Source organism: Brachycentrus maculatus, unplaced genomic scaffold, assembly GCF_059751285.1.
Source record: "Brachycentrus maculatus isolate JH-2025_06_01 unplaced genomic scaffold, ASM5975128v1 h1tg000253l, whole genome shotgun sequence".
NCBI lineage: Eukaryota > Metazoa > Arthropoda > Insecta > Trichoptera > Brachycentridae > Brachycentrus > Brachycentrus maculatus.
In genome coordinates this window covers 274,187-302,155 of record NW_028281004.1, presented here as the reverse complement: position 1 = coordinate 302,155, position 27,969 = coordinate 274,187, and the positions used below count along the sequence as shown (strand labels likewise).

The 27,969-nt window shown below is 36.2% G+C and overlaps 1 protein-coding gene across 9 annotated transcripts in view; it reads left to right on the top strand.

Annotated features, from left to right (window-relative positions):
- Dyb (Dystrobrevin) overlaps positions 1–27,969 on the top strand; it is a 61,460-nt gene that overhangs the window by 22,339 nt on the left and 11,152 nt on the right. For 2 of the 9 annotated variants that reach the window (XM_088265578.1, XM_088265582.1), the window contains exons 8-18: positions 1,386–1,513; positions 4,539–4,654; positions 7,441–7,517; positions 8,812–8,850; positions 9,818–9,939; positions 11,792–11,969; positions 13,548–13,639; positions 14,571–14,680; positions 15,721–15,783; positions 18,753–18,872; positions 25,722–25,772. In XM_088265578.1, coding sequence (XP_088121704.1) covers positions 1,386–1,513; positions 4,539–4,654; positions 7,441–7,517; positions 8,812–8,850; positions 9,818–9,939; positions 11,792–11,969; positions 13,548–13,639; positions 14,571–14,680; positions 15,721–15,783; positions 18,753–18,872; positions 25,722–25,772 — 1,096 coding nt within the window. Of the gene's footprint in view, positions 1–1,385; positions 1,514–4,538; positions 4,655–7,440; positions 7,518–8,811; positions 8,851–9,817; positions 9,940–11,791; positions 11,970–13,547; positions 13,640–14,570; positions 14,681–15,720; positions 15,864–18,752; positions 18,873–25,721; positions 25,773–27,969 lie in introns of those variants that run through there. The other 7 variants (XM_088265579.1, XM_088265580.1, XM_088265587.1 and 4 more) reach the window with 7 other exon arrangements.

The following is a 27,969-nucleotide window of genomic DNA, read 5'->3' as shown; positions in this document are numbered from 1 at the left end:
TGCCCTATGCACCAGTAGGGTGCGTATAAGGGTTAAGAAGAAATTATTAACACACTTTGGACTGGTGTTTTTTACGCCTGCGGACCGCTGGCGACGGGATTTGATAATTATTTACATATAGTGAAGACCTTAATAAAGAGACTGGTACATAATATTCATATAAAAACATTAAATATTGAATTCCATCTATTCTGACTTTGAAATGAGGCCGGTGCAGAAGGTAAAAATACCCTTCCCGTCCTTAAGCATCAATCCACCCAATGGGTAGAAGTACCTTTTTCTTCTATAGTGTGTTAACACATTGTTTGCGAGAAACGCTTAAAAGTGTCTCTTACAAACTGTTGGTAGAGAGCGGGAGACGCTTGCAAGCGTTCTATTTACTTACTTTAGGCAGAGCGCGAGAGACGCCTGCAAACATTGTACAGATGGGAATTGGGTTTGCGGTTACTTGTGATTAGTATACTGAGGGTCGGGCGGCAGACTGTCTGATTAAAATCACCCCGACAACAATGTGTTAATTTAATAAAATAAGTACTAATTTCTTTTTGGTGTTGACTAGTTCAGGGTTAGATTAATCCAATTATTGATTAACCTTTATTATTTTTACTAAACAAATATACATATTTATTTCAATTTAATTATTGCTTTTTTTCTCAGTTAAATAAAAAAAAAACATTCTATTGCAGTGTTTCCTAACCTTATTTGTACTATCCCCCACTTGAACTTATCAAAAAACTTGCTTAACTTTAAAAAAAATAGCTCTCTAATACTGTGTATATTTCTAAGTAGGTACTAAATTAATTAAAAGCCTTTAAAATATTTATCAAAACATTGTCGTCGGGACACGGCATTTGCCGTTTTTCGCGGACTGTCTGTCAACTGCGGGACACGGCAAATGCCGTTTTTGTCGACTGTCGGTTTTCGGCGGGAAACGGCAATATACGGGTTTGTTATCAGCGTGAAATAAAACGCCTTGAAGGGTAATTTGCCACCTGGGTGCTAGGCGATGGTCTATTCACGTTATTTGAGATGTCTTATTTGAGTATTTGTCTGGATTGGCTAGTGTGCCGCTTGTAAAGGCATCTCCAGAAATCTAGAGTTTTTATGCGATCTCAATCTCCAGTTTAGTTCGAGTCATTTCACGTATTGGACTATTTTTCATACCGCTCGCACTGTTTTGTTTACTGTTTGGAATTTTATTATTTGAATATATTAGCATTGCATAGGGAATGATACAGACTAAGATTATTAAAAAATTAAAGAGGCTCTACTGTATGTATCTATTTGGACCCTTCCGCGGTTGAATCTATAGCTATTCACGCTAACTGCTTTTCTACACTGGTGACCTAGTAATTTCGATAGCTGTATGTAATGTTTGTTTGCAGAAATCCCCCTCAAAGCAGATTGGACACTCCCTGAGGAAGTCCTTCCGCTGTGTTCCGGATCGCGCCCGCCCCGCCCTGCCCAGATTCCCGGATCAGCCCGAGAAGACCCTCAACCTCAGTCACATAGTGTGAGTGTTCTTCCCTTCTTTTTTTTTCTTTATTTAACCGGATCCACGCGGTTCGCATAACCGTATGTGTTTCCACAAAACATGCCCCATTCGCGGCTGACATAAGCGTATGTGTTTTTACTTTGCTCCAAGTTTCCAACCTCAGTTTGGAGGAATTTTTTCATGGTGTGGAACTTTGGATAAAATAATACGTCAATCTTTAGCCTTATGACATCTGTTGAAATATCTGACTAATAATTTGTAACATCGCAAGGATAAACAAAAGAACAGATCCCTGATTTTTCTCGAGGTCGATAATTAGTCCGCCCCATAATCATGCCCTATATCTGTCTCACTCTCGACGCTACCCATCGCCAGTGGGTAAGAGTGACACACGATGCGTGCTTTGATTTATTTATGTTACGATCTTATTTGTTTATATTAAGATATATTTCAAGAATAATGTGACACAAGTGTATTATAGAGTACCAAAAAGGCACAATGAATCCCATTGAACGTTTTTGTGTAGGAAAATAAATCGTTTCTTAACTGAATACATGATAAAGTAATCATTTAAAAAACGGCGAAATACCGCCGCGCACGGGCGTCTCTCAGGAACAAAGTTAACGCGGTTAAAAGGTTAATAATTGGCAGGCAATAATGACAGGCGCCGCGGCGTAGTTGGGTAGACGCTCGGCTGCGAAACTGGCGTCGCGAGTTTGATTCCCGCCAAGAGCAGAATAAATTCATGAAAGATTTATTTTCAATTGGTCTGTGTGTTTGTCTGGATGTATTTTTCACATTGACCTCCCTTACCCTTACTATCCTACCTGCAGACAAGCCTCTAATAGAGGCTTTGCGGGTTATTCCTTTTTAAATAAAAAAAAAAGAAATTTACAAGCGTGCTATCCAATGTCAAATGTCATTATGTTGCTTTTCGTATCATATAATTTTTTCATCTTTTTGAGTAAATTAGTCAAGAATTGAAAAAAGGTAGATAAATAAAATTCTAGGTAGACAGTTACATTCCAATTGGAAAAAATGTCCTCTGCTCCACATACTGTTGTAATAGATACGAGTAACAAAAATGTAAGCTTGGAATTTATATAAATAATACTAATGATGAAAAAATGTTGAAAAACATCCGACATGGGACCTAAGAGGAAAAAATCGATGTCCAATGAGATTCCACATTGGACCTGTAAGGGTTCTCATAACGAGCATAATTCGTTCCAGAATCTTACTTGTTAAGTGAAACATTTTATGTTTTTACTGGCACGAAAGTCCCGGCTCACAAGTTAATGTCTTGAAAAAGGGACTTGACCTTTCTCTGTAACTCGTAATGCGAAATTTCTCTCTTTAAGGGAGCAACTTATTTAAAAAACTTGCTCATTATGAGAGGTGCTTGCTATGAGAGGTTTCACTGTAATTACTAGTACAAAAATATTATATTTATACAAAAAATATCACACAAAAGCATGGCCCGTGTGTGGGTATAAATTATTTTTTAGGTTATACAAAGGGTACTGGAAGTAATACAATATACATATCAAAAATATAAATAGATTAAAAGTGCTAACATAAACTAAAAATATTTGATTTTAACTGAAAACAAAAAATCAACAAAATGAAAATGAAAAAAGTTAACAATAAGAGCGCTTGTGCACTACACTCATCGTTCTAAAACGCTGTGGTTTCTAGTTGAATAAGGGAAGCAAGATGAAAGCGGATTACTTTTAACACAAATTTATTCAGTTCTATAAAATTACAATCAAGAAAATACTTAAGAATAATCGCGTGATTCTAATATGAGAAATACGTGTCGATCTGAGGACGGGCGGCAGCGAAGTGTAACGGGCTCGTTTCCGTTCGTTGCGGGCTTCGTGTAGGGTGTTCGTTATTTCACTCGATTTGGGTTGCCATGGTAGAGTGGGTTGCCACAACGCTAACTGACATGCCAGACGGTAAAATTCCGTGTAGTGGACAAATGCCCTTAGTGTGTTCTATATGAGTTATAAGTTTAAAAGAAAAAGCTACATTGATCTGTGTTTTTAGTAAATAATTTCAGCAAAATTTTAAATCAAAACAAATTTAGATAATTAGTGTCTTATCGTATCGTGGGTATGATCCCTGTTTGAATAATCCCTGTTATTTTAAGCTGAATAATATACCTACTATTACTAAGTTGAATTCACTGTTAAAACTTCATAAATATGACATTTCAAACTATGTCGCTCACTCCTTTCAAGAACGTCATAAATAAAAAAACTTGATTTTTCAGGAGAACGTTTTTAAACTTAAAATAAAACACAATGTATTAAAAATAAATATCAAGCCACTTATTAAACGATATGACATTTCATGTCATATCGCTCACTCCTTTCAAGAATGTCATAAATAAAAAAAACTTGATTTTTCAGGAGAATGTTTTTCAAGTTTAAAAATATAATACAATGTATTAAAAATAAATATCAAGCCACTTATTAAACTTCCAACTGTGCAACAGATCTTTTTAGGTAAAACCTGAAGGTTTTTTCTCCATTTGAAAAATATTTAGTACATTTAAAAAAATAACTAAACAACACCTTTTTTTCAAAATGGAAAAATAACACTTTCTGCCCTGTAGCAGGTAAATATCAAGTTAAAAATGTGACTCTTTTGCTGGGATATAGTAAATTTTCTGGGCATTCCGAAAACATGCACAACTGAAAATTGACGATTTTTTATTTATGACGTTCTTGAAAGGAGTGAGCGATGTATGTAATTAGTGTATTTTGCCAGTTTATAAAATGTTGAAAACTTTATGTCAAAATTGCATATATTTTGTATATTACCAGTAGTCCCAAATTAGTATTGATTAAAGTGGTATTACACAATGTGAATGATGAATGATAAGGAGAGTGTTAAAATTGCATATATTTTTTTGCCAGTACACCCACGATATAGCCTTTGCGGAATGAATTCTTCACTTAGCTCTTTGCCTCCACATACGGATGAAAAATCCTCCCTAACTCCTATTCATATGACATGACTGTCTCTCTTGCAGTCCCCCTTCGCCCGTGGCGATGCACAACGGCTTCCCGGACCCGTACGGGGGCCACCAGCCGCACTCCGGCCACACGGGCTCCCTGGACTCGAGAGCCCCGCGGCCCGTACACCACGGTGAGTGACTCGCAACCTCGCGCCGAGGATTTCAAAGGAATTTATCTTGTGGGAGCGTGGTTTGCCCAATGGCACTGATTACGGGCACCCACGTCCGCTATCTCCTCAGAGGTTGCAATTTATATTAAATGAAAACATGAAAAGAATGTATAATCAAACTAACTTGAAAATCCGCGTTTATTTGCACAAAAGATTTTGGTTTACAATTAACTTAAAATTTACAGGTTTATATTCTAAACTGATATTCACAAAAATATTATTAAAATGTTATAAATTTTTGTCACAACGAGACGCAGGTGTAGGATGTAGCGACAGTTCAATTGCAGTTTCGGTGACGAAAGAGAGAATGTACTCGACTCGCTCTCGCTTATAAGGGCTTGGTGACGTCACACTGCTATGTTAGTAATTGCGCGGGACATTCACCACAATCTTATTAACACATTATTTGCGGGAAATGCTTAGAAGCGGAAGACGCTTGCAATCGTTCTATTTGCTTACTTCTGGTAGAGCACGAGAGACACCAAAAAACATTGTACAGATGGGAATTGGGGTTGCGGTTACTTTTGATTAGTTTGTTTTATTTTAACCTTTATCCGCACGCCGACGGTGCATAGGGCACTGCATCATATAAACGCAGTGTAATCTTGATCGTTAACACATGAAGGAAAGGTGATTAGCCCTCCGCTTCAGGTACCAGTCCGGGGTAATATTGAATAAATATTAGAGTGGAAAAAAACACTAATATTTATTTGACCCCCCCTGGGAATCGAACCCGGGACCTCCAGAACGGTAGCCGAGCGTGCTGACCATTGCACTACCGAGGTGGACATATATTTGATTAGTATACGACCCTAATTAGTATTTGGGCTGCTGGATAGTTGAGGCCAGGGATTGTAATGATAACACTTGGAATTGAATTATTGGTATTTATTAAAGCAATTTTTGTCCGCCTCCGTAGTGTAATGGTCAGCACGCTCGGCTACCGTTCTGGAGGTCCCGGGTTCGATTCCCAAGGGGTAAAATAAATATAAGTGATTTTTTCACTGTCATATTTATTCAATATTACCCTGGACTGGTACCTGAAGCGGAGGGCTGATCACCTTTCCTTCATGTGTAAACCATCAAGATGACACTGCGTTTATATGACGCAGTGCCCTATGCACCATTGGGGTGCGGATAAGGGTTTTATTATTATTATTATTATTAAAGCAATCGATTATACATGATTGTTGACGCATAGCAGTTCCTGATTTTATGGAGAGATTTTACGGCGATTTTCTGGTCGTAGAGACGCGTCGCGGGTCGCGGTACTGGTGTGATCAACTGTGATCACTGGTCGAGGACTAAGATGAACTGTCATCCGCGCTCCCGGCGGAGGAATGAGGTAGTAGCTTCTGGGGGCTCAGCCTATCCTTTGTTCTCCTCCAGACGGTATTTTATCTCCAGACGCTATTCGATACCCTGGGACGTGCTAAGCCGCGTTGGTCGTTCCATTGTTTTATGCAAACCTTTCCTCGAAATCACCATTGCTGTCTGCAATTTGTAGCTGGTATCGGTGTCTGGTGTCTTTTATCGCTTCTAGACGTTACTTAATATTTAAAGGTGAAGTTAAGATGAATGACACCACAAGTATACTAATTAGGATTAGTAAAAAAAATTGCTTGACAAAAATGTGTTTAAAATAATTTTTAGCAAGTGTTTTTGCCTCGTATTTTCACTCGGGAAACGCATGAAATTATAGTAACTTTAAACAAGAGTCCGCCTCCGTAGTGTAATGGTCAGCACGCTCGGCTACCGTTCTGGAGGTCCCGGGTTCGATTCCCAAGGGGGGTAAAATAAATATACGTGATTTTTTCGCTGTCATATTTATTCAATATTACCCTGGACTAATACCTGAAGCGGAGGGCTGATCACCTTTCCTTCATGTGTAAACGATCAAGATAACACTGCGTTTATATGACGCAGTGCCCTATGCACCATTGGGGTGCGGATAAGGGTTTTATTATTATTATTATTATTAAACAAGAGTAAACACACACATAAGCAACAATAGGCTATAAAAATTATAATGTTGGAATTTCTCTAATTAAAATAATTTCAAACGAGTGTTTTTGCCTAGAATTCGTCACTCGCGAATTACATGAAATCATAATAACTTTAAACAAGTTATGCACTGCCAATGAGGCCTAAAAAGGAAATGTTTTATCCATAACAAGTGTGTATAACAGGCTCATGAAAATTGTATGGAACTGAAATATTTATGTACACATATCGCTCACTCCTTTCAAGAACTTCATAAATCAAAAATTGCTAATTTTCAGTTGTGCATGTTTTCGGAATGCCCAGAAAATGTACTATAACCCAGCAAAAGCGGCATATTTTTAACTTAATATTTACCCGCTACAGGGCAGAAAGTGTTGTTTTTGCATTTTGAAGAAAAGGTATTGTTTAATTATTTTTTTAAATATACTAAATATTTTTCAAATGGAGAAAAAACCTTCATGTTTTACCTAGAAAGATCTGTTGTACAGTAAAAAGTTCAGTAAATGGCTTGATATTTATTTTTACTATATTGTATTATATTTTTAAACTTTAAAAACGTTCTCCTGAAAAATCAAGTTTTTTTATTTATGACGTTCTTGGAAGGAGTGAGCATATAATAAAAGCACAAATTTTTCTGTTTTAAAAAAAAAATGTTTCTTTACTGTCAATTGTGTTTCATTTCTGTGTTTTGTGTTTCATTACTGTAAATTGTGTTTTAAATCTAAATCTAAATTGTGTTTCAGTAGACATGGGAAGAGGGGACGATGAACACCGCCTGATAGCAAGATATGCGGCGAGATTGGCACAACACAACACCATGGTAACCCACAAAATATCATTATGAATATTAATATTTTCCATTCTGCGCCAGAACATTTTTCTTCTCTACACACATTGTTTGCGGGAAATGCTTAAAAGCGTCTTTTACAAACTGTTGGTAGAGAGCGGAGACGCTTTTAAGCGTTCTATTTGCTTACTTTTGGTAGAGCGCGAGAGATGAATAATTATTAACACACTTTGGATGGGTGTTTTTTACGCCTGCGGACCGCTGGCGACGGGATTTGATGATTATGTACATAAAGTGAAGACCTTAATAAAGAGACTGGTACATAATATTCATATAAAAACGTTAAATATTTAATTCCATCTATTCTGACTTTGAAATGAGGCTGGCGCAGAAAGTAAAAACACCCTTCCCGTCCTTAAGCATCAATCGAACAAATGTGTAGAATTACCTTTCCTGTCTATATTGTGTTAACACATAGTTTGCGGTAAATGCTTAAAAGTGTCTTTTACAAACTGTTGGTAGAGAGCCGGAGACGCTAGTAAGCTTTCTATTTGCTTACTTTTGGCAGAGCGCGAGAGACGCCTGCAAACATTGTACAGATGGGAATTGGGTGTTGCGGCTACTTGTGATTAGTATACTGAGGGTCGGGCGGCAGACTGCCAGAGTATAATTAGGGTCCTTTTCCATACTGTTGGTAGAAAGCGGGAGACGCTTGCGAGCGTTCTATTTGCTTACTTTAGGTAGAGCGCGAGAGACGCCTGCAAACATTGTACTGATGGGAATTGGGTGTTGCGGCTACTTGTGATTAGTATACTGAGGGTCGGGCGGCAGACTGCCAGAGTATAATTAGGGTCCTTTTCCATACTGTTGGTAGAGAGCGGGAGACGCTTGCGAGCGTTCTATTTGCTTACTTTAGGTAGAGCGCGAGAGACGCCTGCAAACATTGTACAGATGGGAATTGGGTGTTGCGGCTACTTGTGATTAGTATACTGAGGGTCGGGCGGCAGACTGCCAGAGTATAATTAGGGTCAGGGTTGATGATCAAAACCGCCTGACAAAAATTATTGCTTCATTAATTGATTCGGCAGTCACTTGGTGGTAATATCTGTTCAGTTTTATGTTAAGTTTTACTCAGTAAATACCTCTATTTCTTAAAATCTATTGTGGCACGTGTTTCGATGTATTCCACATCATACGATTAGAAAATGATGCAGAATGCGTGGAAACACGCGTCACAATAGATTTTAAGAAATAGTGGCGTTTACTATGTAAAACTTACCTTTTATATAACTATGATCATTTACATTTTCATTATATTTTATTACAGCCAAGATCCGGAAGGTCTGCCTCTCTCACTCCTGATGTGGTAAGTCTGCAACACTAAATATTCATCACATTTTTATTTATTTAAAAAACTTAACCATAGATTGTGCTAATGATTGTTGTCCGCCTCCGTGGTGTAATGGTCAGCGTTTTTAGCTACCGTGCTGGAAGTGCCGGGTTCGATTCCCAGGGGGGGTGAAAATAAATATTAGTGATTTTATACTGTAATATTTATTTAATATTACCCTGGACTGATCACCTTGCCTTCATGTAAGTAATGATCAAGATAACACTGCGTCAATTCGATGCAGTGCCCTATGCACCATTGGGTGCGGATAAGGGTTATAAGTAAGTAAGTAAGTAACATTGTGCTAAGAACTAGCAAATGGAAGAAGGTGTCATTTTAAGGATAAATACAACATCCGAACTTTGATTCAAAGAGTGTAGTTGTCAATCAAGAAGAATATGGAAGTCTGGGCATTTACAGGGCTTTCGACTGTCATAAGTAATCACTACGTATGTGTAACATTCACCAAATTCTACCCGCGGTTGAATATTTCGAATATAACTTTACACACGTGTAACATTCAATAAAAAAAGCTTCTTTTTATCTCACCAATAGATGTCTCTAGTGAAGTTCTAATGATTCAAGAACAAAGTTTCGAAATTGGTTCATAAATATAAAACTTCCAAAAATTTGGTAGTGTGGTTGTCAATCATGGGTAGAATTGGTGAAAGTTACACGTGTGTAAAGTGATCACTTAAACCAGCCCATGACGGTCGTAAGCCCCTTCAATGCCCAGATTTCCATATTCTTCTTCATCTTTGATGAGATGTCAAAAAATAATATGATAAATAAAACTATTTCAAATACTTGAGAGTGGACAGATCAGAAGTCTGACAAATTGGCGGGGATATATGAGATGATGGAAGAGATGAAGAACGTTTGCAATGAATAAATTGTCATTTTGAATCGGTGATTGGTGATTGGTGGAATTTGTGTTTTGCAGGGAAGGGGCGTGGCGGAGAGCATAGGGTGGGGCGGGGCGGAGGGCGCGCGCGCCCAGCGGGAGCTCATCTCGCAGCTGGAGACCAAGAACCGGGAGATCATGCAGGAGATCTCAAGGTTAAGGTACCACATAACCAACCCCTTGTTCCTTCTCTACGTAGTCGTCCACGTCCCGAGTAACTCTTCATCTCGCCAACTAACTGACTACCAGTATTCAGTATTCACACTATCTGCGGGAAGGGTAATTTTACCGTTTCACTCGACTGGTGGTGTTGGGCGGGAAGGGTAATTTTACCTTTTCACTCGACTCGTCGTAAATTGCGTGTAAGTTATTTTTACGCATGACTTTTGCGGCATCTTTTGATCTCATATCGATGTACACAGTATGGTTAAATGTTGTCACTTCTTTTCAGAGATGTTTATCTCTATTATGAGCGCGAATCCGCCCGCAGTTAGTGTGTTAATGTACCAATGCACGAAAAATTTGTCTAGTTATTATATAAAAATTATTTTAGCTAGTAGAAAAATTTGTCTCTCAAATATAGCACTATTTATTTTATAAGAAAGTACATATCGTAGTCATACAGGAGAAAGTGACCAAGTGCATTATTTTTTTTTTTACAAAAACAGCTTTGATTTAAAACGTTAAAACTTTAGTCTTTTGGGAGTTGGAAGGTTGAGTGATGTTGTACCGTTTTTCACTGCATGATCGTTTTATGTATTTATTCAACTGGTGTTTTACACAATTCCATAATCTATTATCTATATTAGTAAAAATGTAAAGGTTTGTTTGTTCAAAATCTAAAATCTCCCAAAGTTATTCAACGATTGCTTTGAAAATTCGACACAGCGTTTGGTTTGAATACGGGTATGTTTTTATATACCAGTGTTTTTACCTGCTACATTTAAAAATATGTTTTTTTAAATAACTTTTTAGACCATAATGGCAGTGCTATCTGTTGAAGTCTCATGGCGGATAGCATCTTCTTGACAGCGGCTATCACCTTAGCTTTTCAATATTGCATTTTTGTTCCTTTTTATATCTTTAATTTAGATTTTTGAAGGCGTTTAGATTTTTAATTGTGAAATTAAACTACTGGAAATGTGTACTAAATTTTTTTTATTTTATTTCTTTTCAAACAGCTATATATGGTATCAAACGTTTTGATCAATATCACTAGTCTGTTTTTGGTTGGTCGGAAGATATTGCTTTTTAGCAATAAGCCGCCAATGTACTTATTTCTTTTCTGAACATGAAGTTTAAATAAATAATACGATTTATGGTACCACTGAGTTTGTTCACTTTTTGGGATAGCTATTTCGCCTTATTGTTTTAAAAAAGCACACAGAAAAAGTCTATTTGAACAATAATTCATCATCTTCTTCTCTTCTTTTTGTAGATCCTATGGATCTGTTTGTGCCTCCACTTGTCGCTCTTGAGATGTTGACTCCCAGCTGTCTTTCCACCTTTTCGGAGGTCTGCCTGGGGGTCTGCGTCCTTCAGGGTTGCCTTGGAGGGCGATACGTGGAAGTCTGTCTTCTGACATTCTGTTTATATGTTCCTTCCAGTATCGCCTTCAGTGCTGTCCCCACCTCACAATATCCTCCGTCTTACACATGCTCCGGATGTCGGTATTTCTTACTCGGTCTCGCAATGTGTTTCCGGTTACGGATCGGAGAGTCTTCATCTCGGAGGTGCTCTTGCCTCAATCCCATAAGTGGCTATTGGTCGAACACATGTTTTGTATATTTTCATTTTATTTCTATTCTCATGTGTTTGTTCCTCTACACCGAGTTTCTGAGGCATCCTGATATAACTGCAGCCTCAATAATAATAATAATTCATAATTATCATAATTCGTATGTAACAAATTGTGGCAATAATTTGCAAGGCGAAACAGCTGTCCCTATGCAAGGTGTGAGTGGTTGATTGTGGCCTATATTGGAGACGTCTGTGAACACTCGGTGTGCGCAGGAGGCAGCAGGAGCTGGAGGCGGGCGCCGGCGGGGGCGCCGGGGGCGGCGGGGAGCTGGTGGGGGAGCTCCGCGCGCTGCGGCAGCGCAAGGGCGAGCTGGAGGGCCACCTGTCCGCGCTGCAGGACTCGCGGCGCCACCTCATGGGCCAGCTCGAGGGGCTCATGAACATGCTCAAGGTAACGCAACCCCACCCTGTAACCGGCTTTGGGTCGATGAACTGTAAATCAAAGGTGAAAGTCACCAGGTTAAGGTCGACGGCTTGCAAATTAAACTTGAAAGTCAGTGTCCTGTAACCGGGTTAAGATCAATGACCTGAAGTAGATCAGTTCAATGACTATATATAATAAAAGTCAATACAGAAGAACCCTGGAAATCTGAACAAGATTTTGAAGAAAAAAAATTGTAGGAAAACATTTTTCTTCTTCTTCTTTCCATGTTCGCTCCCTAGGTGGAGCATATGGCCAACACGAGAGTCTCCAAGTCACTCTATCACCCCCCATCTCCTTGGTTTCCTCCCAGGTAGTCCGGCGTCTCGAAGTTCCTCTAAGTATAGTCGGTGAATGGTCGTCAGCGGCCTTCCGGGGCGCCGGAATCCTCGGGGTTGGAAGATGAGATATAAGGGGTTGATGCTCTCAGGTGGCATTCTAAGGACATGTCCCTACCATGTCCACCTTCCCCTCTTCGGGACTCTCAGTATGTGGGGCTGTTGAGTTCTTCTCCTCGCATCGTCATTCCTGATGAAGTCATACCACTGAAAACATTTTTAATGATGAAATAGTGTTGATGTCTATTTGATTAAGAAATCGTGGGTGTGCTGGCAAAAAACATATGTAATTTTGACTGCAATTTAATTATGCTTATTATAATATTTTCAACGTTCTATACACTGGCAAAATACACTAAGTGGTTTGAAGTGTCATATATATGCGGTTTTAATAGTACATAATAGTAAATGCAACTTTATGTTTAAGACGGGTATTTTATTCAGGCTAAAAGCATTAAAGAACAAGGATTATTCAAATAGGGATCTTAGGGTTAATGTTTTTTGCCAGTATACCCACAAAATGTAAATATTATATAGTTATAATTATATACCGGACAGTTTTTTTTAGATTATTTTTATGTGAAAACCTGTCATTGGAATTTAATTTAATTTTTTTTAATATATTTTGTTATTCTTGTAAAAATTGGCTCGATTTTGTGATAAACAAATATATATAGATACTATGTACTATATATCGCTCACTCCTTTCAACAACGTCATGTATCAAAAAACTTCATTTTTCATGAGATCATTTTTAAAGTTGAAAAACAGAATAAAATGTATTAAAAACAAATATCCAGCCACTTATTGAGCTTTTTACTCTGCAACAGATCTTTTTATGTAAAACCTGAATGTTTTTTCTCCATTTGAAAAATATTTAGTATATTTGAAAAAATAATTAAACAATACCTTTTGTTCAAAATGCAAAAAACAACACTTTCTGCCCTGTAGCGGGTAAATATTAAGTTAAAAATATGCCGCTTTTGCTGGGATATTGTACATTTGCTAGGCATTCCGAAAAGATGCACAACTGAAAATTGACGATTTTTGATATATGACATTGTTGAAAGGAGTGCGCGATATATGGATTCCGTCAATATGCGAATGCATCCGATATTCATATACGTGTGGACCTTCTAGGTTGATATGCGGATGTAGGGGATGGATTATAACGATGCTGGGCTCGCACTGACCTTTTGTGGTGTTTCAGAACCAGCAGGCGTCACCTCGTTCGACCCCCACTTCTTCTCCCAGGTCTGCTCAGAGTCCACCGCCTCCCGGCAGCAACTCACAGCAAGAGAGGTTATTTATTTATTCATTCAATTCAATTCAATTCAATTAATTTATTTCAATTAATGTTTATAAAAAAATTAAATCGTAAACATTAAAATAAAATATATGCAAGAACTATTGCTAAAGGTGTAGAAGAATCCCGCTTCGGAAAACTCCTTCGGACACATGGAACAGATCAATATCCAATGTGATATTGTTCAACATAGCGGTAGCTCTTCCTACAGGCATAACCATCGGCAGGTTGGTCCTGTGTATAGGAATGTGAAACAATCTATGCCGACGCTGTCTTAGGTAACTATCGGGAACATACAGACCAAAGCTCCGGATAATTTCAGGATTATCGATCATACCGCGCAACAATGGATAAAAATGCGTAATCAAATACACATTCTTTCTATTCTCTAAACTATTGTAGCCAAGCATACCCTGGAGAAACTGGGTAGAGCCAAGGATAATAGCCGTACTCTCTCATGTAGAGATACCTGAGAAACTTATTTTGGACTTTCTCTACCATAAGAGAGTACTTAAGCTCGTGTGGCCCCCAAATCATCGAGCCACTCTCGAGTCTACTTCGCACGCGCGTATTTTGGAAAACCCTGGCAGTACGCAGAACAAATCCTAGCATTTTCAATGCATTACCACTGACTGCCTCTATGTGATGGTGAAATGTCAGGGTGCTCACAAACCTAACGCCCAGATCCCTAACATTCGACGCTCGCATCAGATTTTGGTCGTTCATTTTGTAGCGATAAAATAGAGTTTTTTGGCCCCTTGCGAAAGACGTGACCGAACACTTAGAAACATTTAACATTAGTTTGTTTCATCTTCCCCATTCACATATATTTGATATATCTGCTTGGAGAATATGAAAATGGTCAATGTGACTTTTGCCACAGTGTCGCCAGTTTTGTGTAATTTTTTTGTGTTTTTTCCATTCCAGGGGCGGTCCACCTCAGGGGTGCGGTCCCCGTTCCGCTCCGCAGACCCCCTCACTCGGAGAACGAGAGAGGATGGACATGTCCTGCATGAGCCAGAGTTTGGCCCAATCAGGTAATTAACCTTTCCAGGAGTATGGACGGAAATGAACGTCGCTGCGAATTTTCCTCAAAGAATCGACGTTTATGAACGTCAAAGTCATACTGTCAGTTGGTACAATGTAACTTGTACTACAGTAATGACATCTGTGGATATTTTTATGTAATTTTGTCTTAAAATTTAACCTCGAGATGTTGAGTTTTGAGAACCCACACCCCAGAAAACATCGGACATCAATTATTGTACCCCCGGGAAGATTAAAACTTCTTCGTGTGTTTTGTCAGGTCCCACTAAACATTGGCGATCACTATGACAAAGGTTTGTTGGTCCTGCGCCATCCAGAACAACTCCTCCACTCATCTCATCCCGGTCCAGTCGCGAATGTTGCAAAGCCGCGATTTTGTTTTCAGTCAGGTCCTCAGCGTCCTTCTATCTTTCCCATCATGATGACTTGCAGAATGTAGTATTTCTCTGCAGGAAATACGTGGCCCAGATATGAAATATTCCAAACCTTGATATTCAACAAGAGTTTATTCAATATTTATTTATTTATTTATTGAACGGCTAAAGCCTTTAACATAATACATATATACAGTAACTAATATAAAAATACACTAATGAATACACTAATAGAGAAACAAAAAGTCTTTAACATAAAATAAACATAAAATAACAAATAGTAAGCACTGGTCAATACACGTCTCCTTCACACACTATCAGCGAGCAGCGAGAGAGAGTGAAACACAATGTTTAAATTTATCCATTATAACATGGAGAAGAAATGCTTATATTAATATTAATACTCTCAATATTATTAATATAATTTAAAGCATTTACTGTTTGTCATTTTTTTAAGCATAGTTACATTTTTAATTTTACTCACTGCGAGTGGTTATATACTAACATTACTAACATTTTTGTAAAAAAATATAAAAATTTATTAAACTTTAAAAATGTTCAAAGACGCATGGGAAAAGTGAGGGCAATTTATGACACTATTAACACATTGTTGTCGGGTGTGGTTTTTACATCAACCCCGACTTTTTATTTTACAGGTGGCGATGGACCCATGTCGGCGGAAATGCGATCCAACTACAATTCGTCTCCCAGGAGTAATGGTTTGTTATAATCCCATGATTACTTTATAACGTATAAATTTTATTATATTTTCAGTTTTTACTAAATATTTCGTTATTAATAATTTATTCTTATTTATAAAAATAAAACACTTGTGTAAGACCACTTTTGAGTTTATTAATGTAAATATAAATAGTTTCGAGAACTACTATTCTCATCAACAGTTGAAAATACAAACTGTTTTTGTGAGAACATCTGTAGTTCTCGAAACAAGTCGTATTTAAATTGGTAAATTTAATTTTTAAACATATTTGAAACTCATTTAGTAATTTATAAAACCCAAATTACCAAAATATAACAAATGATAGACAATTAATAATATCACAAGTACATATATTGCTCACTCCTTTCAACAACGTCATATATCAAAAAACTTGATTTTTCAGGAGATCGTTTTTAAAGTTTAAAAATATAATGAAATATATTGAAAATAAATATCAAGCTACTTATTGAACTTTTCACTGTGCAACAGATCTTTTTATGTAAAACCTAAATGTTTTTTCTCCATTTGAAAAACATTTAGTTTATTTAAAAAAATAATTGAACAATACCCTTTGTTCAAAATGCAAAAACAACACTTTCCGCCCTGTAGTGGGTAAATATTAAGTTAAAAATATGCTGCTTTTGCTGGGATATAGTACATTTTCTGGGCATTCCGAAAACATGCACAATTCAAAAATTGACAATTTTTTAAATATGACGTTGTTGAAAGGAGCGAGCGATATGACAACTCAAATTCCAGTATTCCAAACCGATACCGACTTATGACAATTTCCGGTTATAGAAATAACGAATTACGCAATATTAACCTTCATTTAGTCCTGTGATAACACGTTGTGTTTAACCCGAGATTGTTATTTAACTAACGGTTATTAATTACCAGCGCATTAACAAAGCATTTAAGCAATGCCGTATGTACCGTGATGTGTAATTTCAGTTAAGGCTTAGATCTCAAGCTTGTATCAAGCGTTCAAATCAGAATGTGTTCAGCCACACTCAGGGCTGGTTGTGTGCTCACGATCAGCTTAAAAATATATATATATAGGATATTATTTTTGACATCTCAACATAGATGAAGAAGAATATGGAAGTCTTGCCATTTACGGGGCTGACGACCGTCATAGGCTGGTTTAAGTGATCACTTTACATACGTGTAACATTCACCAATTCTACCCATTATTGACAACCATACTACTCAAATTCTTGGAAGTTCTATATATATGAACCAATTTAGAAACCTTTCTTGAATCACTAGAACTTCACTAGAGACATCTATTGGTGAGATGTAAAGAAGCTTTTTATTAAGCAGAAACTCTTATATTAAATGCCCAGACTTCCATATTCTTCTTCATCTTTGATGAGATGTCAAAAATAATATGAAAATGGCTCCTGTAATTGGAGATAATCCAGATTTTGTGAACAAGTATTTGGACACACTCAAAATGTTGTAAATATATAGGATATTTTTTGTTTTTTAGAATATACATGGGAAAAATATTTATATATTTTTTTTTTAAATACCGTAGAACGGGGCTTGAAATACTTGAACTTCGATGTGTTACTTGAGCTCAGTACAAAAAAAATGAAATGGTCTACAATAATGAACATATCGTGACATTATAAGTGTCACCTGTCAGGGAAACAATGAATCATGTCGATACGTTCATTATAGACCAAATACAGATGTAATTTTTTTTGTACTGGGCTCAAGTAACACATCAAAGTTCAAGTAGCCCCGTTCTACGGTACTTTCCTTTCAATAATTCTTTTTTTTCAAAACTGTCTTATTATTTTGGAGAAAAACTTGTTTTTCAATGCAAAAACGTTGTTTTAAGAAATAAATCAGTTACATAAAATGTTACCTGGATTAAGAGAAAATAAAGTTGCTACTTATCGAACACCTGACTGCAAGTAAAATTTGAAAAGTCTATCTTTTATTTAGTATCAAAAAGGCCTGAAGGATTATTGGGTGACTGTTATTATTTTATCAATGTCCGTGCATTTGGTTATTGTGGGAGTTGTCTAAAAGCATTGTAAGCGCCATTCAGGAAAAGATTGCTTACTTATATTCATAAAAAGTAGATTTACTCAATAACAAAATAATGTTTGCCCAACTGGTGTTTAGAATGTTTTGACGGAAAAGGGTCGATGTATTGACCCCTGCTTTACTACTGAAAGCTATTAAACGCGAAAGAAAGATAAATATATAACCCTTCAAAATGTATTTTAAAAATACAAGACTCAAAATACACTGTGCAATGTTGCGTATGTACCTACACTCAAATTTAAGACTAAAAATGTCACAAACGTTGATCGAAAATCCATTAAGTACTTTGGTTTTCAGCATTCAGTTTTAGTTCAAATTGTTGGCTTGTCCCTTGAACCCACGACGAGTGCACTCACCAAACTATCGTTGTAAAATACTCGTGTTAACTTGTAATGTATCGCTCACTCCTTTCAACAACGTCAAATATCAAAAAACTTGATTTTTCAGGAGATCGTTTTTAAAGTTTAATAATATAATGAAATGCGTTAAAAATAAATATCTAGCCACTTATTGAACTTTTTACTGTGCAGCAGATCATTTTAGGTAAAACCTGAGGTTTTTTTCTCCATTTGAAAAATATTTAGTATATATAAAAAAATAATTAAACAATACATTTTTTTCAAAATGCAAAAACAACACATTCTGCCCTGTAGCGGGTAAATATTTAGTTAAAAATATGCCGCTTTTGCTGGGATATAGTACATTTTCTGGGCATTCCGAAAACATGCACAACTAAAAAATTGAAAATTTTTGATATATGACGTTGTTGAAAGGAGTGAGCTATATGTCACATCACATTGTGGCGGGTCGGGTGCACTCGTGGTGGCGTGTGTGGTGCGTGGGTGCGGGTGTGGTGAGGGCTGGTGTGTGTAACGGCTGGTGTGTGTAACGGCGGTGTTGCAGGGTCGCACAACGGCGCGCCGTCGCCCGCGCCGGGCAACCGCTCGCTGCGCACGGACCTGCTGTTTGCGGCCGACTCGGTCACTAACGCCATGTCCACGCTCGTCAGGGAACTCAATTCCGGTGAGAGGGCGCGCCGCTTCCTACTAACACGACATTACCCTCTGTTTACCCCGACATTACTCTGTTTACCCGAACATTACCCTGTTTACCCTGACATTACCTCTTGATCACATCCGTCCTGGCTTTACCCGACGTTACTCTGTATTTGTCTCAATATTATTCTTTAGCTTTATGTTGCTCTATGGTTATCTTAATGTTGCTCTATGTTATCTAAATGTTTACCCTGACATTATTTTAGTTTTCCTTTGACTTGACTCTATGTTTACCCTGACATTACTCTATGTTTACCCTGACATTACTCTATGTTTACCCTAACATTACTCAATGTTTACCCTAAAATTTCTCGTTGTTTAGACAAAACATAACCTAACCAGACATATTATTATCTATATATTAAACAAAAAATACAGATAATTTATTTATATTTTACAAATATAACTTTTCAAAACTCAAGTAAAACCAGTGCCTCCTTGATAATGATAACCTAATTTAGTTTAATTTAAACATTAATAATGTCATTACAAAAATATTTTGTTAAAATAAATGTAAATTTAACATTGATTAAATTTTTAATTTATTAGCAACAAAACTGACGTCATATCGCTCACTCCTTTCAACAATGTCATAAATAAAAAAAATTGAACATTTTACTGTGCAACAGATCTTTTTAGGTAAATCCTGAATGATTTTTCTCCATTTGAAAAATATTTAGTATACTTAAAAAATTAATTAAACAATACCTTTTCCTCAAAATGCAAAAAACAACACTTTCTGCCCTGTAGCGGGTAAATATTAAGTTAAAAATATGCCGCTTTTGCTGGGATATTGTACATTTTCTGGGCATTCCGAAAACATGGACAACTGAATATTGACGATTTTTGATTTATGACATTCTTGAAAGGCGTGATCTATATGTATCCATGCAAATTTTCACTCATGTGTAAAAAAAATTAAAATAAAAACTAATTATATGACATGTATTGATATAGGAGGCACTGGAAACTTGCACACATTCTCAATTGTACTCTAATATTAATTTTTTGTTAATTATTATCAAATTAAATATGAATTAATAGCTATATTTATAAAAATTCCTAATTTTCTAGATATTTCTAAAATAGCACATTTTATACTATTAAATAATTTTTAAATGCACTAACAATACTCTTAGATTTAGATTTATTTTTTAAATGACTACATTTGTGGCTATGGGTAATAATAGCTGATCTTTTCATCCAATCCATAACCTAAAAAATGTTAAATGTTAAAACATATTTGTCGGGACACGGCATTTGCCGTTTTTCGCGGACTGTCGGTCAACTGCAGGACACAGCAAATGCCAATTTTGTCGACTGTCGGTTTTCGGCGGGAAACGGCAATATACGGGTTTGTTATCAACGTGAAATAAAACGCCTTGAAGGGTAATTTGCTACCTGGGTACTAGGCGATAGTCTGTCCACGTTATTTGAGATGTCTTATTTAAGTATTTAAATTTTAAGTAATCAGGTATGCCAAATACTTGAAAGTGGTCAGGTTAGGAGTCGTAACAATCGGCGGGTATGTATGAGGAGGTGCATGAATGTGGAAGAGGCGAAGAATGTTTGCAAGGACAGAGTGGTGTGGCACTCTATTCTCTCTGCCTACCTGCGGAGAAGCGGCGTGATGGTTAGTTAGTTAGTTAGTTATTTAAGTATCTGTCCGGGTTGGCTAGTGTGCCGCTTGTAAAGGCATCGCCAGAAATCTAGAGTTTTTATGCGATCTCAATCTCCAGTTTAGTTTGAGTCATTTCACATATCGGACTATTTTTCATACCGCTCGCACTGTTTTGTTTTCTGTTTGGTATTTTATTATTTGAATATATTAGCATTTTATAGGGAATAATACCTCAGAGGGGAAGACTATTTTTTATAGTTTACAATGCTTCTAAAATTGTGAAATACGGAATACTTAATTAAAAATTATGATACACACTGGTGCGGCACACTGGTGTACCGTAGCAATTAGTTGGTGAGGATTTATGTTAGGTTATGGATTTGAGTGGGAATTATTATCGTTGTAAAATGATAGTTAGGTTATGGATTTGAGTAGGAATTATTATCGTTGTAAAATGATAGTTAGGTTATGGATTTGAGTGGGAATTATTATCGTTGTAAAATGACAGTTAGGTTATGGATTTGAGTGGGAATTATTATCGTTGTAAAATGATAGTTAGGTTATGGATTTGAGTGGGAATTATTATCGTTGTAAAATGACAGTTAGGTTATGGATTTGAGTGGGAATTATTATCGTTGTAAAATGACAGTTAGGTTATGGATTTGAGTGGGAATTATTATCGTTGTAAAATGATAGTTAGGTTATGGATTTGAGTGGGAATTATTATCGTTGTAAAATGACAGTTAGGTTATGGATTTGAGTGGGAATTATTATCGTTGTAAAATGATAGTTAGGTTATGGATTTGAGTGGGAATTATTATCGTTGTAAAATGACAGTTAGGTTATGGATTTGAGTGGGAATTATTATCGTTGTAAAATGATAGTTAGGTTATGGATTTGAGTGGGAATTATTATCGTTGTAAAATGATAGTTAGGTTATGGATTTGAGTGGGAATTATTATCGTTGTAAAATGATAGTTAGGTTATGGATTTGAGTGGGAATTATTATCGTTGTAAAATGATAGTTAGGTTATGGATTTGAGTGGGAATTATTATCGTTGTAAAATGATAGTTAGGTTATGGATTTGAGTGGGAATTATTATCGTTGTAAAATGACAGTTAGGTTATGGATTTGAGTGGGAATTATTATCGTTGTAAAATGATAGTTAGGTTATGGATTTGAGTGGGAATTATTATCGTTGTAAAATGATAGTTAGGTTATGGATTTGAGTGGGAATTATTATCGTTGTAAAATGATAGTTAGGTTATGGATTTGAGTGGGAATTATTATCGTTGTAAAATGATAGTTAGGTTATGGATTTGAGTGGGAATTATTATCGTTGTAAAATGATAGTTAGGTTATGGATTTGAGTGGGAATTATTATCGTTGTAAAATGATAGTTAGGTTATGGATTTGAGTGGGAATTATTATCGTTGTAAAATGATAGTTAGGTTATGGATTTGAGTGGGAATTATTATCGTTGTAAAATGACAGTTAGGTTATGGATTTGAGTGGGAATTATTATCGTTGTAAAATGATAGTTAGGTTATGGATTTGAGTGGGAATTATTATCGTTGTAAAATGATAGTTAGGTTATGGATTTGAGTGGGAATTATTATCGTTGTAAAATGATAGTTAGGTTATGGATTTGAGTGGGAATTATTATCGTTGTAAAATGATAGTTAGGTTATGGATTTGAGTGGGAATTATTATCGTTGTAAAATGATAGTTAGGTTATGGATTTGAGTGGGAATTATTATCGTTGTAAAATGATAGTTAGGTTATGGATTTGAGTGGGAATTATTATCGTTGTAAAATGACAGTTAGGTTATGGATTTGAGTGGGAATTATTATCGTTGTAAAATGATAGTTAGGTTATGGATTTGAGTGGGAATTATTATCGTTGTAAAATGATAGTTAGGTTATGGATTTGAGTGGGAATTATTATCGTTATTACCCAGTAGCCTCACTAATGACTACTTTGTTGTACGTTTTGTAGTCTTTAAGAATTTTTTATGAATCTGAAGTGATTTTGTCTAGGAATAGTTAATATATATTGAAATTAAATGAATGTCTTACTGTATTTTTGTAATGTTCTGTAATGTATTAGGAAAATATAAAAATAAAAACTGAAGAAAATATATCCTAGAAGAATGGACAATTTTTACATTGGCGAGCTGGCTAAATTTATATATATATAAAACCCTTATCCGCACCCCAATGGTGCATAGGGCACTGCTTCATATAAACACAGTGTTATCTTGATCGTTTACACATGAAGGAAAGGTGCTCAGCCCTCCGCTTCAGGTACCAGTCCAGGGTAATATTGAATAAATATTTCAGTGAAAAAATCACTTGTATTTATTTGACCCCCCCTGGGAATCGAACCCGGGACCTCCAGAACGGTAGCCGAGCGTGCTGACCATTACACTACAGAGGCGGACAAAGAATCAATTAATATAGTGTAGAAAAAACCGTTTTGAAAGATGCGAAAGACTGAAAAATCAAGTTTTTTGATATATGACTTTGTTGAAAGGAGTGAGCGATATGCTTCCATCTACAGGTTTGAATATAAACTGTTTATATTCAAACCCGTCGATGGAAGCATCTGTAGCTTCCGAAACTAGTCGTAAGAATATAATACTCAAATGGTAAAAAAAACAAGTGTTTAGTTTATAATATTAATTAAGGGTATTGTCAATGTTTAGAGTGTTGTCAATACAAGGAGGGTTCTGAATATTAAAAGTATAAAATTTTATCACTATTAAAAATCATATTTTATTGTCACATTGTTACCTTGGGATATATTTTCTTCACCAGTGTGTACGTATTGATTTTTGTCTTGATACAATAATGTTTTGGTATGATCTCTGTCAAATGAGTTTCACATTTTTGATTATACGCATGGATAATTTTGTGCGATGAGACAATCGGACAAACGCCATTTGATTCTGCTCGGCTAGGAAAGCATTGCTATCAATTTTCTACCTTGTGTGTTGTATAAATAAGGAGTAAAATGCGATACGTCTCGACACCTCAGTTTGCTCATGAGAATCGTGTGATGCTAGATCTTTTCAATGCTTCTCTATGGGGTTAACGAAGGTACCACAAAGATAAGAGAATTCGAAATGTGGTGATATAGACCACTCGCAAGCATGTCTCACTTTAAATGGGGCCAGTATAGAGAGAGTCATGAAATTTAAGTACCTGGGTAGTGTCCATATTGAAAACATCGACCCAGAAACCAAAGTAAAGTGCATAATAGAGGCCATTCGTACAGCTTTTAATAAGATGAGAGATGTAAAACCAATATTTTTAGCTTTTCCACTTTTTTATTTGACCAGCGACCGGGTTTCGTCGTTACCGACATCATCAGACTGGTGAGAGGCTATACAAATTGTTATGTTATATATAAAAGAAGGCAGGAGTTGATAACCATGATTTGATATAATTTTATGAGAAATTAATTTAATTTGAGTGAATTTAAGTATTGTATGATATTTAAAATATTTTTTTATAAAGGTTTTTTTGTATTGAAAGCACGATTTTATATAAAGTTATAATAGATTTGCATTTTTTGTAAATATATGTTTTGTAAATGCAAATCTATTATAACTTTATATAAAATCGTGCTTTCAATACAAAAAAACCTTTATAAAAAATATTTTAAATATCATACAATACTTAAATTCACTCAAATTAAATTAATTTCTCATAAAATTATATCAAATCATGGTTATCAACTCCTGCCTTCTTTTATATATAACATAACAATTTGTATAGCCTCTCACCAGTCTGATGATGTCGGTAACGACGAAACCCGGTCGCTGGTCAAATAAAAAAGTGGAAAAGCTAAAAATATTGGTTTTAATCTAATAATAAATTAAAAATGCAATTCCATCACGAAGTGTCAGTGGATAATATAAATCTATGAGAGATGTATTCTATAAAGAAAGCCTAAATCTGATACTTCGGCAAAAAATGGTCAGGTGTTATGTCTGGTCAGTACATCTATACGGAGTTGAATCGTGAACCATCAAGATTAGCACTATGAACCGATTAGAGGGATTCCAATTGCAGCTACTAGAATGCTACGTATTCCATGGACCGATATGGTCAGCAACGCAAATGCGCTCCAAAGAGTAAGAGTAAGGAGACAGTTGCTGACTGATAACAAGGTCCGGAAGGTGTCCTATCTGGGGCATGTGCTGAGAGGAGACAAGTACGAGCTATGGCACCTAGTGGAGGGTCCACGAGGTGTGGGCAGAAGGCAGATCTCCTGGCTCCGGAATATACGAGATTGGACGGGGATCGGGACCGTCGAGGCGCTGTTTAGAGCTGCCTGAGACAAGGACAATTACTCTCTATTGATAGTAGACGTCACGGGGACACAGATGTAGAATGCTCAAAATATTGTCAGTAGAGAGAGTTCCAAAAAATATATTAGAGAAAAGAGAGAAAAGAAAAAAGACACTATAAATACCACAAGGAAAAAAAAAATCTAGAGTAGGTACTTGGCTATTTTAAATAAGGGGAGAGAAATACGGATTAATTAATATTCATTATTTTACAAAACAAAGTGCAAGATAAATGCGGCATTTGAAGAAGATATTTATATATATCCTGGCTTGAGAGAGTGGTTCCACTGCAGTACTAAGTTGCTGTTTAGAGCGGCTGCAGATAGTAACGATGTATTATCCGGAAATGGATGAAAAATATTGTCTGTCGTAAATTTCACAAATGTCCCATAATCTAAACTACTACTACTACCATCACGCCGTTTCCCCGCAGGGGTAGGCAGAGAGGATGAAACGCCACACTCTTCTGTCCTGACATACACTCCTCGCCTCCTTCACATCCATACATCTAGTCACACATGCCCTCCGATTACGCAGACTTTTGACACCGCCAGATTTTAGGTTCTGATTGATCTGATCGTGTCAAGTCAACTGAAAAACTTTTAGTTAGTTATATTTAGTTAGTTTAGTTAGTTATACTATCCCATAATCTAAGGTTAATGAAATGGTTAAATTCCCGTTTAAAAATCAGTGTTTGTCCGATGTGCCGCTTATCTGAAGCCACAAGTCGTTAACGGTGTGAAGCTCATTAGCATGGAATAGTTGATAGTCTCTTGTCAGGTAGATGGATGTGTTGTCGGGTCCAGTGTAGATCTGTTTTTGATTTCATATTCGCAGAGGGCTCAGAGGACGAAGCTCCCGTCCTGACTAACATCAGACGGCCTCTCGGTGAGTCCCATCCCTTCTCCGCTGCTAGCCTGACCCAACCTAACCCAACTTACCCCACTAACCCCACTAACCTACTAACCCGACACTGACACTCGGCGCAGACCAACCTAACCTAACTTTGTATTCTTAAGTTGGTATTCAAACATATTGTAGTCATACAAGAGAAAGTGACCAAGTGCATTTTGTTACAAAAACGTGATCATTGACTATTTGATAGCTTACTAACTTAATATTGCCTTTGAAAATCCCAAAGCGAATTTAAACATGGAAGTATAATGTATTGACTTGTTAAAAATGACCAACTGCATTAATGTTTATTTTCTTGCCTAGCAAAAGTGACTTAAATGGCCCTTCTGAACATTTTACATTTTGTTAGTTGGTCATTTTCTCCTGTACGACTACGATATGCAGATGATATTTGCCGTTGGTCTCTGTTTAAACATCGGGACACCTTGAAATGACAGATGAAACTTTAAAAGAATAAATTTTGCACCATTTTTCTACGTTTACTGTGTTATGTACCACGAATTATAGTATGATGCCCAAATTCTTCATGGACAGGCAAAAATAAAACATTGAAACAAATAAATAAAATTTCATTAATTGATTCGGCAGTCACTTTGTGGTAAAATCTATCCATTTTTAATTAATGTTTTACTCGTCGCTTAACCGGACACCAACTTGATCACACACTAACTAACACAGGAGCCAGGCACTAACCTGACCCAACATAATCAGGCCACACACGCTCACTTACTAACACATTGTCGCCTAGCCGGGCGCTAACCTAACCCAACATAATCAGGCCACACACGCTCACTCACTAACACATTGTCGCCTAGCCGGGCACTAACCTAACCCAACATAATCAGGCCACACACGCTCACTAACTAACACAGTGCCTAACCGGGAACTAACCTGACCTAACATAATCAGGTCACACACACACACTTCGCTCACTCCTTTCAAGAACGTCATTTTTATACATATTTGCAACTCATTTAGTAATTTATAAAACCCAAATTACCAAAATATAACAAATGATAGACAATTAATAATATCACAAGTACATATATCGCCCACTCCTTTCAACAACGTCAGATATCAAAAAACTTGATTTTTCAGGAGAACGTTTTTAAAGTTTCAAAATACAATACAATGTATTAAAAATAAATATCAAGCCACTTATTGAACTTTTTACTGTGCAACAGATCTTTTTAAGTAAAACCTGAAGGTTTTTTCTCCATTTAAAAAAATTTTTGAATATTACAAAAAAATTATTAAAAAATACCTTTTCTTCAAAATGCAAAAACAACACTTTCTGCCCTGTAATGGGTAAATATCAAGTTTAAAATATGCCTATTTATCTGTGATATAGTACATTTTCTAGACATTCCGAAAACATGTTCAACTGAAAATTGTCAATTTTTGATTTATGACGTTCTTGAAAGGAGTAAGCGACTTATGTAATGCTTATTACTCAGTGTATCCTGATTGCACAACCTAACCTAACCACACATGCAGCCTAACTTACTTACCCAACATCACCCACATTACGGCTGTCCAAACTCAAAACACAGTAAGGGACATTTTTTTTGTAGTAGGTTTTTTTTTGCATTTATTGACTAAGTAGACTACTTAGTCCAAAAATGCAAAAAAAACCTACTACAAAAAAAATGTCCCTTACTGTGTTTTGAGTTCGGACAGCCGATTACCTAGTATAACCTATTCACAAAATACATAATCCTCCCTCCCTTCGTTCCGTTCCTTTGCTTTGCAGCTAGCATGAGCAACAATTTACTGTGCATTTTGCAATAACACCATAAAATTACTCAAATAACTGAAAACAAAAAAACGGCATCATTCCGTTCATATTTTAAATTTTGACTGTTGTGAAAATATTTTATAAATTCCGCGTTAAAGTTTGTTGAATTCCATTTTTTCTTTTATAAAGAAAACACTAAAATGGTGGTAAAAAATATATATTGTTTACTAGCATTAGAATTAACCTGATAAGTAAATAAAAATTAAATATTTTTTATTTTAAAAAAAAGTCAATAAAGCCTTTATAAATATTATCAATAAAAATATGAAATAAATGTATTTTAAATATTTGAATGTCTATCGCCTGACTGTGTCCGCACCAGTTGTGTAGTGGTAAGCGCGTTTAGCTAACGTTGCTGGAGGTCCCGGGTTC